General features: G+C 47.7%; 1 protein-coding gene across 1 annotated transcript in view; it reads left to right on the top strand.

Moving 5' to 3' along the window:
* Window positions 1-221: 221 nt before the first annotated feature.
* The window catches only part of LOC122668676, a 41,818-nt gene continuing 31,383 nt past the window's right edge, over window positions 222-10,656 (top strand). Inside the window, exon 1 of the mRNA XM_043865213.1 lies at window positions 222-272. Within this exon, the coding sequence (XP_043721148.1) occupies window positions 222-272 (51 nt within the window). The remainder of the gene's footprint in view (window positions 273-10,656) is intronic.

The following is a 10,656-nucleotide window of genomic DNA, read 5'->3' as shown; positions in this document are numbered from 1 at the left end:
CATCGGGCCGAGAACTCCGGGTCGTCCTCATCCGATGAGGAATCAAGCGAGGAGATTCGTCCGAGATGGGGGTTGGCTCGTAAGCTCGTCCACCGACGCCCCGAGCCCGAGGAAGGCATGTCGGCACGCTTCCGAGCACAATCAAGGAGGCCGACCTCGACTATCCGAGGATGACCTACGCCATCCCCGAGGACATTCACTCCGAGTTCCTAATCCGGGAGATGGCCCTTCATCGGGCCGGTGAGGTGGCTCATGCACGAGACGCCCTTCAAGTATGCATTTCAGCTCCCCGTTCTCACCGGTGGACCAGATCTTGGACCACTTCCACTGCCTCCTGGTCACTGGTGCTGAACTCTTGGCTGGCGTGTATGGCTTCTACGCCCTGTTCGCGAGATGGGCCGAGGTGCGAGCGTGGCGCTTTTCTCTCGGCTCTTCTTCCTGAAGAAGTCTCCCGAGAAGGGGTGGTATTATTTCTGCCGCCCGATCGGGGAAGAGTGCGGCTCTAGGTGGTCACAAGTTTGATCGCACGCCGACCTTCAACAAGTATTGGAAGCCCCATTTTTCTTCGCTTCCATTCCCAACAGCCCTCTCCGAACCGAGTGGAAGGAGATGAATCTAAACTATGTAAATAGAGTACTACCCCTGACCGAGAACGAGATGACCTCGCTCGACCTGATCCCCCAGCGTCCGCCCTTCGATGTTCTCCAGCTTCAGGACGAGGGGTTTCTTCAGAGTTGGCATATGACCCCTGGTAGGAACCCTTGCCGAGCTTATATCAGTTGTCCGAGCCGACCCCTTTATTTAGTTTTCTTTTCCTTTTCTGACTTGTTTCCTATGTTTTCAGTTTCTCTTGCAATGGTCGGCCACATTCCTCCAATGGACACAGCTCGGCTGAGGGCCGAGATTATCGCGGATAGGAAGAAGAAGAATGCCGAGAAGAGACCCCGGGGCGAGTCCTCCAAGGCCTCCAAGGGAAAGGGGGTGATGCCGGGACCATCGGACGCGGTGGTCGGTCTGGAGGCCGAGAAGAACACGGGTCAAGCCGGGTCTCCGAGGAAGGGGAAAGGCCGAAAAGGCGAGAGGAGCCCGCCGAGAGACATCAAACGCCAAAAGCTCTCGGTAAACCTGACGAGTGGCGGCCTTCCGCCCGTGGCCTCTCCCACCAACATCTCCCGATACGTCCTGGGGAGGGCTTCGGCCAACAACGTCCCTGTGAGGCCGACCTGGCGCCTCTTCCCTGGGGACTCGGCCTTGACGTCGGCTGCTCACGCCAAGGAATGGCTGGATGCAGGTCGACTCCCAGCCGACAAGGAGAAGCTCGAGGCGCTGTCCGACCCTGAGCTCCTCTCCACCCTATTTCAAGACTTCAATATGGTAAGTTTCCTTGTCGGCTCTTGTCACGCCCCCATCCCAACAAGGGATATAATATCATATAAAGGGTGACTAGGACGACGCGTGTCATCCTACTAAACCGCCCGGATCACTGACACAGTGTCCCAACGCACAGTCATATCCAATATTAACACGATATAATATTAGAATGCAGAAAAGAGGAATATTACATTCCAATGATCAGTAGTATTGCGGAAGCGTATAAATCGAATAGTTACAAGATGTTCAAAGCTAGATGATAAATACAGTAATTAGTTACATTTCCAATGATCATCTAATAACTATCAAAAATGGTATTACAGTAAGTATTTCACCATAGGCCTTAGCCTCAAAAGTAATCAAAAGGGGATCGAGTCCCGAATATCCTCACGGCCCGTAGGCACAATCATCGCAAGGACACCCGTCGCCATGTTCCTCAAACACGGCCTCCGGTTCCTCCTCACCGATCTCATCGTATCCCGAGGGCTGAACTCCAAGTCCCGCGAGATATCCGTCACCTGCACCATAATCTAAAAAAATGTGCGCACGAGGGGGTTAGCTCCACTGAGCCAGTGAGGGGATGGGAATGCACAACACGCAATTCACATAGTCCAATGATGCATGCACATGTTAAGTCCATTTTTCCACCTAACAAACAACTAAGTCAATGGCATATGCTACTGTGACAACTCGGGAGACACTGTGGGTCACTTAACTTATCGCCACAATGAAACCTCAATTGTCACGTGGGACCTACGCCGATCGAAGCCTCCAAGACCACTCAGTGGCAGACCCCTGATAACCAATACTACCATGACTGACCTCTCCCACCTCCACAGAATCCGGTGTACTGATTACCCAACACCTAAACCCCTGTTGGTAAGGGTCGTAGCATAAGGGTGTGAAATCCTAGCATAAGGGTGTGAAATCCTAGCCACAAATATACTACATGCAAGTCCTATCGTCCCGAGAGGTAATCCGGGCGCATCAACTTTTCATCCGGTTTAGTGCCCTGTTACCAGACGGCACGGCGCATACTGATTCAACATGACATTCAACAAATTTCTTCATAAATGTATATAGTGTTCGGGTTCGCACTCTACCCACCGGCAGACCCATCAAGATACAACATTACCAATCAACATTATAACAAATAGATATAAAATTATGCAATATGCGCAAACATGCTTATTAATTATAATGAGTACATAATATATAGTGCAATAGTAATAACAAGCCCAAACAACCAAACCCACTCACTCGTATACGCCAAGCACCACGATTATCAGTTGTCGCCTCGATCAAGCAATAAGCCACAAAAGTGAATATTTTAACCTATACAAGGAGTGGAATAAGGTTAAATGAGCGAAGGGAACGGATCCCCAAAAGGTCTCCCATAAACACTTAAGTATAAGGTTTCGAGACGAAGTGGTTGCGGGAGTGGTTTCATGCCCAAATTCTGCAACCACATGTAAATCCTAGGAAACCGGGGGTTCGGGACAGTTTTAGTCAAGGTCGGATGCAGATGTGGTTTCAGAAAAACTGAATCCGAGTGTAAATCCGAGCTTCACAGGGGCTCAGGACAATTTTTGCCAAGGTCGGATGCAGATGTGGTTTCAGAAAAACTGAATCCGAGTGTAAATCCGACCTTCACAGAATCCATCTCGGGAAGGTAATTTCAGGGTGGTTTCTTGCAGGTCCGAACCCACATGTAACCCTCACACCTTCAGGTCCAAAAATCCAAAGGATTCCCCTCCAAGGACCCCATTTCAAGTGGTTTTAAGCACAAGGACTTCTAGAAAACTCCATCCTAAGCTCATTAGGGTCCAACCTTAAATCTCTCAAAAGGCAATGAGAACCCTCACATTAGAGCTCATAATGGAGTGAACCAACTCCACCATAGCTTGGCTTTAAAGCTCCATCTACTCCCTAGGTTCCAAGAGAGATCTAGGTCAATCTCTCCCATTACCCAACCCCTTTTGAAACCCAAAATAGAAGAAGGAAGAAGCTTACCTACCCCCAAGATGAGAGCTCCACGATTTACGGCCCAAGAGATGGGGTCTCCACCTTCCTCCAAGCCTCTCTCTCCTTCCTCTCCTCTTTCTCTCCTCTTTCTCTCCTCCACGATTTAGGGTAGAAGAGGATGTTGAAGAAAAGTGATGTTCTCTCTCTCCCTCATGGACTCATTTATAACAAATGGGTCTATGGGTACCCTTAGTCAAATGGGTCATGAGGCCTAATGGGTAAGTGGATGGAATAACCCATCATTGGGTCAATAGGTTATATGGGCCTGCTCACAACCTCAATTAGGGAAAAGCCCATTCTTAGATGGGTTTAAGTCCCCAATGTACTTCCCTAAAGGTACGCGGGACCCGAACTTAAATTATTCCCTTCTCTCATGAAATAGCTCGAGCGGTTCAAGCCCGGACCCGCATTTCGAGGTTACCAAGGGAAGAATAATTAATAAGACTTGAGGCTAGAACTTACTTTTCCCCCTGTCATGGTTTATTACCCATGACCCCGAACAGCTTCGCCACGGCAACGCTAAGCTCATCACCGAACGAAATATCCAGCTGAGGTGACGGTCCAGGATGCTCTCTCCTGAACTCCTCGCTTCCCGGGCTGGTACTTGGAGGGTAGTCGACGAAGTCGCCGTCCACGAACTTTCCCCACTGGCGGTTGAGGAATCTTTCCTCCACGGGCAAACCCGTGCTGTGGTCAACGATTTTGTAGCTAGGTTTGACCATCATGGAGAACAGGTCACCGACATACATGGCGGCGTATCTACACGTCACGAGAAGAAATGATATTTAATTATATCCCGGAATGCGGGTATAACAACATCCCCCCCCACCTTATAAGAAATTTCGTCCTCGAAATTTGACGTACCTTGTAGATAGGCAAGAAAAGGGTATTTCGCCCGCATTTCTACCTCTGCCTCCCAAGAAGCTTCCTCTTCCGGATGGTTGCACCATTTTATCTTCACATAATGAATGGGCCGGTTGCGAAGATGAACAACCTTGCTGTCCAAAATCTTTTCAGGCAGCTCTTTATAGGACATGTCGGCCGCAAGTTCTGGTGGTTCATGCGTCAATACATGGCTTGGATCATGGACATACTTCCTCAACATGGATACGTGGAAGACGTCATGCACACCTTCTAAAGATGGAGGGAGTGCTAACCGATATGCCACCGGTCCAATCCGTGCAAGGATCTCAAAAGGTCCTATAAATCTCGGACTCAGCTTGCCCTTCTTGCTTGAAACGCATCACCCCTTTGGAGGGTGATACCTTAAGGAACACTTTATCACCGATAGTGAACTCAAGGTCCTTCCGTCTCAAGTCTGCATAACCCTTCTGCCTGGACTGAGCCGCCTTGATCCGCTCACGAATCAAGTCCACCTTCTCGCATGTTGCCTGAATCAACTCGGGTCCAAGAATACGCCGTTCACCTACTTCGTCCCAATATAACGGTGTCCGACACTTCTTCCCATACTGAGCCTCAAACGGTGCCATGCCTATAGTAGCACTGGTAACTGTTATTATAAGCAAACTCAATAAGTGAGAGATGCTCGTCCAGTTTGCATATCAATGGCACGGGCTCGGAGCATATCTTCTAATGTCTGAATAGTCCTCTCCATTGTCCGTCGGTTTGAGGGTGGAAGGCTGTACTAAAACTCAACAAGTGTACCCATTGCCTTCGAAAACCCCCGAACTTAGATGTAAATCGGGATCCCGATCGGAGATGATCTTTGAGAACTCCGTGTAGACGAACTACATTATCAATGTACAAGCGAGCCACTTGTCCATCGAATAGGTAATCTTCATGGGGATGAAGTGAGCCGTCTTTGTCAATCATCAACGACAACCCATATGGTATCGACACCTCTAGGCGTGCGGGCAACCCGTGACAAAATCCATGGTAACATGCTCCCACTTCCACTCTGGACAGGCAATGACCGTAAGAGGCCATGAGGTCGTTGTCTCGTCCGCCTTCACTGTGCCGACAAGTAAGACATTTTGCCACATACTCAGCCACATCCCTCTTCATTCCACTCCACCAGTAATATTCCTTGAGATCTCTATACATCTTCGTACTACCTGGATGAATAGAATAGGGAGAGTCATGGGCCTCGTAACACTTCCTTCCTCAACGAGGGTTACTAGGAACACATAGCCGTTGTCCGAACATGAGAACACCACTCTCTGTTAAAGTAAAATCCAGTTCCGCTGCGTGTCCCCCTTGATAGCCTCAATAACCTTTTGAATCTCCTCATCGAAGCTTGGGCTGATTGAATTCGCCCTACCGGTGTGGATTGTCTTGATAAAGCGATAGAGATAAGGTAACACCATCAACCGATAATTCAGTCCATCCTTCTAGCTTCCTCGATGAGTTTCTCACTTGGCCGCTAGTGATGCCGTGACAAGGACGAGATTTCGGCTCGGTGCATCCGCTACTACATTTGCCTTGCAGGTGGTAATGGATAGTACAATCATAATCTTTCAACAACTCCAACCACCGTCGCTGCCTCATATTGAGCTCCTTTTGTGTAAAGAAGTATTTGAGGCTCTTGTGATCATTGTATATTTCGCTCTTCTCACCATATAAATAATGTCTCCGGATCTTGGAGCGAAAACCACGTACAAGCTCCAAATCATGGGTCGGGTAGTTCTTCTCATAGTCCTTCAATTGCCGAGAAGCATAGGCCACTACCTTCCCATCTTGCATTAGAACACAACCCAAGCCCATTTTAGATGCATCATTGTAGACTACCATCCCTCCAGGTACCATTAGGAATGGTAAATCTTGGAGCGGAAACCAGCCTCTGCTTGAGCTCTTGGAAGCTCTTTTCACGCTATCGAGACCACTCGAACTTCACTCCCTTTGGTCGGTCGTGTCATAGGAGCGGAGAGCCTTGAGAAGTTCTCAATAAATCTCCTGTAATAGCCAGCTAGTCCCAGAAACTACGAATGTCCGCCACATTCTTGGGTATCGCCAGATCAACTCTGACTTCACCTTGCCAGGGTCAACCTCTATACCCTTACCGAGAAACAAGGTGTCCCAGAATGCCACTGTTGTAGCCAAAACTCACACTTACTGAATTTGGCGTACAAGCTTTCTCCCTTAGGCGTTGTAATACTAGGCGAAGATGGTCTGCGTGCTCCTCCTCGCTCTTGGAATAGACCAAGATGTCATCAATGAAGACAATGACATACTTGTCTAGAACATCGTGGAACACCCGGTTCATCAACTCCATAAAGGCGGCGGGGCATTGGTCAGCCCGAAGGACATGACCAAGAACTCATAATGACCATAGCGAGATCGAATGCTGTCTTCTTGATATCACTATTTCGATCTTCAACGATGGTACCCGACCGGAGATCAATTTTCGAGAACACCTTCGCACCTCGTAGTTGATCGAATAGGTCATCGATCCTAGGCAAAGGATACCGGTTCTTGATTGTCAATTTGTTGAGCTCACGGTAGTCAATGCACTGAGCGCATACTACCGTCCTTCTTTTCACAAACAACACGGTGCTCCCCAAGGAGATACACTGGGTCTAATGAAACCCTTCTTCAACGGGTCATTCAACTGCTCTTGTAGCTCCTTTAACTCGATTGGGGCCATCTGTAAGGTGCCTTGAATCTTGGGCTGCACCGGAATCAGATCTATCATAAACTCTGTCTCGCGATCGGTGGCAACCGCGTTAGATCCTCGGGAAAGACATCCGGAAAGTCTTTCACCACGTACAACTCTTCCAAAGGCCTGCCTTTGGCTTGATGTCTATCACGGATGCTAGATAACACGACATCCCTCTCCAACAACCACGTACTTGGAGGCGCAGAGATGATAACTTTCTTGGGTCTCTCCCGCTTAGTACCCATAAACACAAACTCTTCACCTTCATTTGGTTTGAATAGAACCTTCCTCTCCGAAGCAGTTAGCGGCTTTGTGAGTTGATAGCCAATCCATTCCCAAAATCACATCAAAGTCTTTCATATCCAGCGATACTAAGCTTGCTTCGAGTCGTGACCACCCACACATACGGGCAAGGATCACAAACCGAGTTAAGTTCAACCTTGCTACCCGTTGGTGTCTGACTATCGTTTACGGGCCATTAGCTTTGGTTCAATGGACATCTTCTTAGCAAAACTAGGGGACACAAAAGAGTGTGATGCCCCCGAATCAAATAAAGCATAAGCAGGCTGAGAGCAAACAAGAACGACACCTGACAAGCAACAGACAACCAATCATAGAAACAAAAGCTATTATATGCACATCTTAAGAGTAGAGTGCATTACCTGTAATAACACTGGGATCGGCCTGGGCCTCTTCATTTGTCACAGAATACACCCGACCTTGAGATCTATGGGCTGGAGCAGGAAGAAGAGAACGCACAACTGCCTTGGCTTGGGGTGCCTTCTGTGTAGCTGCACCTGGAGGACCTATCATCCGCGGATGAGGACAGTCTCGAACCATATGCCCGGACTCCTTGCAATTGTAACATATGAGAGTCTGGGAACCATAGTGAGGAGTTGATGTAGGCCTGGGTGCTTGCACCGCATCTGACCTCCGGGACTGGACCGGAAAAGTAGTAGTGTAAGATCCTCTCCTTTGGAATTTTGTGGATCCCCTAGGTTCATGAGAGGTCATGGGCCTTTTACCAGCCTGAATGGCCCTGTAATTCTCTCTCTGCTGGTCCTCAATCACCTTAGCGGCTTGGACCGTCTCAGCATAAGTAGGGTACTTGTGTAGCACCACAGAAGTACTAATGCTAGGTCTAAGCCCCTTCTCAAACTTCCTAGCCTTCACATTCTCGGCCTTCATGTGTACCGGGGCGAAGTAAAACAGCTCCTCAAAAGCTTGCTTGGTACTCAAGGACCGATTTGGATCCTTGAAAGAAGCTCATAAACTCAGGACTCCTTCCTATCACGGAAGTTTTGAGGGAAGAAATTTTTGAAGAAGACTTCCTTGAATTGAGCCCAAGTTGCCTCTGGGTGAGTTGCCCAAAAATGGTCTTTAGAGGAGAGCCACCACGCATCAGAATCACCCCGGAGCTGGTAGGTAGCACACCGGATCTTGTCCGTGTCATTGCACTGTATCACTTCAAAGATTCTCTCAAGATCCCTTATAAATGTTGCGGGAAAAAGGAATCATGGGCCATCTTGTAGAAGGTTGGAGGACGATGTTTCAAATCTCTCCGATAACCTAGCGACATCCACCCAAGCCGAGTCACCGCTTGGACCGAAGGAGCCACGAAGTGGAAGGTAGAATAGGTCTTTGGCACCTCTTGTGTCAAAGGAATTCCGCGGTGGCTTGAGCCAGGAGGGAACACTAGGTGCAGCGAGAACCCACAGGGCGGTGGGGGAGGATTGACTTGCACGGGAGGAGGCACTGGCTGCCTTTCCCTAACAAAGGCTTGGAACATAGCCGTCATGTTTTGCATAAATTGGCGCTGCTCTTGTTGCGCCTCCCTATGCTCTCGTTCCATGGATTGCAACCTATTGCTCAACAACGCGGCGACATCCGCATTATTACTAATTGGCGGTGCTACCGGTAGAACCGTATTCGAAGCCTCACCGGCCTCTTCCCTAGCAGGAGAACGGTTGGCATTTGACCGTGTATTAACCATGGTTCACACCTGGTTACAGTCAACACCCACAGTATAGGCACAATAGCAATATTAAGCAAACCAATCAAAAATCGATTTGCAAAGGTAAACATAGGTTACACGAGGGGTAAGGGAAGCAATTATGAGGGTAATAAACATTAGAAACAAGTTGGTTAAGCAAAACAGGGCCAAAAAACCCTTTCTGGCCGGGTCGGATTTACATGCGGTTTCACTAGGCTGCATCCGAGTGTAAATCCGACCTTCACAGGACCAAAGGCTGGTCTCGGGAATCCGCGGATTCACAGTCGGATTCAAAATCTTGCATCCGAGTGTAAAACCGCATGGTCCAAAAACAGAATTTCTCACTCGAAACTCCTCTTCAAAACCCAAAACCCTTTTTCTAAACACACCCTACGCTCTGGAGAACCCAAAACCGCACTCGTCCCTTGCTCCCTCTCCCTTCAAGGTGGATTTTTGGCACTCAATCCACGCACAACAGATCCGATCGAGTTCAGGTATGCCCTCTTCCCTCTCTATCGATCTATCTCTTTCTCCTTTCGACTTCTATTATGAAGAAACCCCAAAATCCATTTCGGGTTTACAAGATTTGGGTTTTTTTGTTTTCTCCTAGCTAAATAGATGGATTATTATCCATTCTCCATTCGTTTCCCATCATATGCAACCTAGTTGAGGTATTTCCCCCAATTTTGCACCTTCACCATGGGTTTGGGTTGGATTTTGGAGAAATCCCAAAACCCTAACCGAAATTCTATGTCTTTTTGCCCAATTCAAGTTCGGTTTTGCTAGGTAGGCTTGGTGTATATAATTTGGGGTTGTCTCAAGCCATTACTTATTTATTTCTTGCAAATTGGAACTTCAAGAATCACATCTGAATTTTCTTTTAGAGATTCAAGCATTATTTACTACAATTTAGCTCCACATATTGCTTGAACTAGGTATTTAGTATAAACTTCATGTTCTAGGTATACTATGGCCATGTATGTATATTGTGTACTATATCATTCAACTTCCAACCAAATTCTGAAAATTTCCTCTTTGGGTTTCATAGTATAATTTTTATCAATTCAGTCCAATTTTGTTTGAACTAAATGCTTGTATGATATAATGCTTCTCCAAGCATAATGTGGCCATGTACGTTTATCCTCTATGATTGCATCTACATGTTGGCCATGCTTTCCCCTTTTCCCTAACTCCTTAGACCATTCACAACAAAATTGTCCTAGTACATTCCTACTGTAATGTGGTTAATCTGTTGTAGGAATCAAGTTCTAGGTTCTAATTCCTTGTCTCCTTTCATTGTATATCTACTTAAACCTTAATATCCAAGCATGGACTTAATGTGTTTCTGTATTCTTGGCCTTCTTTGGTTGCAGGTTAGGGAATCTAAATGGCTCCTAGAACAAGGCGTGCACGGGCCGAACAAGCTGCCCCAGTTGCTTTGGATGCACTATGGTTCCAAGACCTAGAGAAACAGGAGATGTACCAAGACCACTTTCGCTTTAAGAGTATCTTGGAGGGGAGAGATGTGGTACTGGAAGACCTCAAGGCCTACAAAGTAGGGCCGAGATTTGAAGCACTGGGGTGGTCCAACCTCCTCAACCTTCCAGAGCCATTCTATCCCAAGCTCGTTCGTCACTTCTACGCCAACCTG

This window comes from Telopea speciosissima, chromosome 7 (assembly GCF_018873765.1).
Source record: "Telopea speciosissima isolate NSW1024214 ecotype Mountain lineage chromosome 7, Tspe_v1, whole genome shotgun sequence".
Classification (NCBI taxonomy): domain Eukaryota; kingdom Viridiplantae; phylum Streptophyta; class Magnoliopsida; order Proteales; family Proteaceae; genus Telopea; species Telopea speciosissima.
This window is presented reverse-complemented; position numbering and strand designations above follow the sequence as displayed.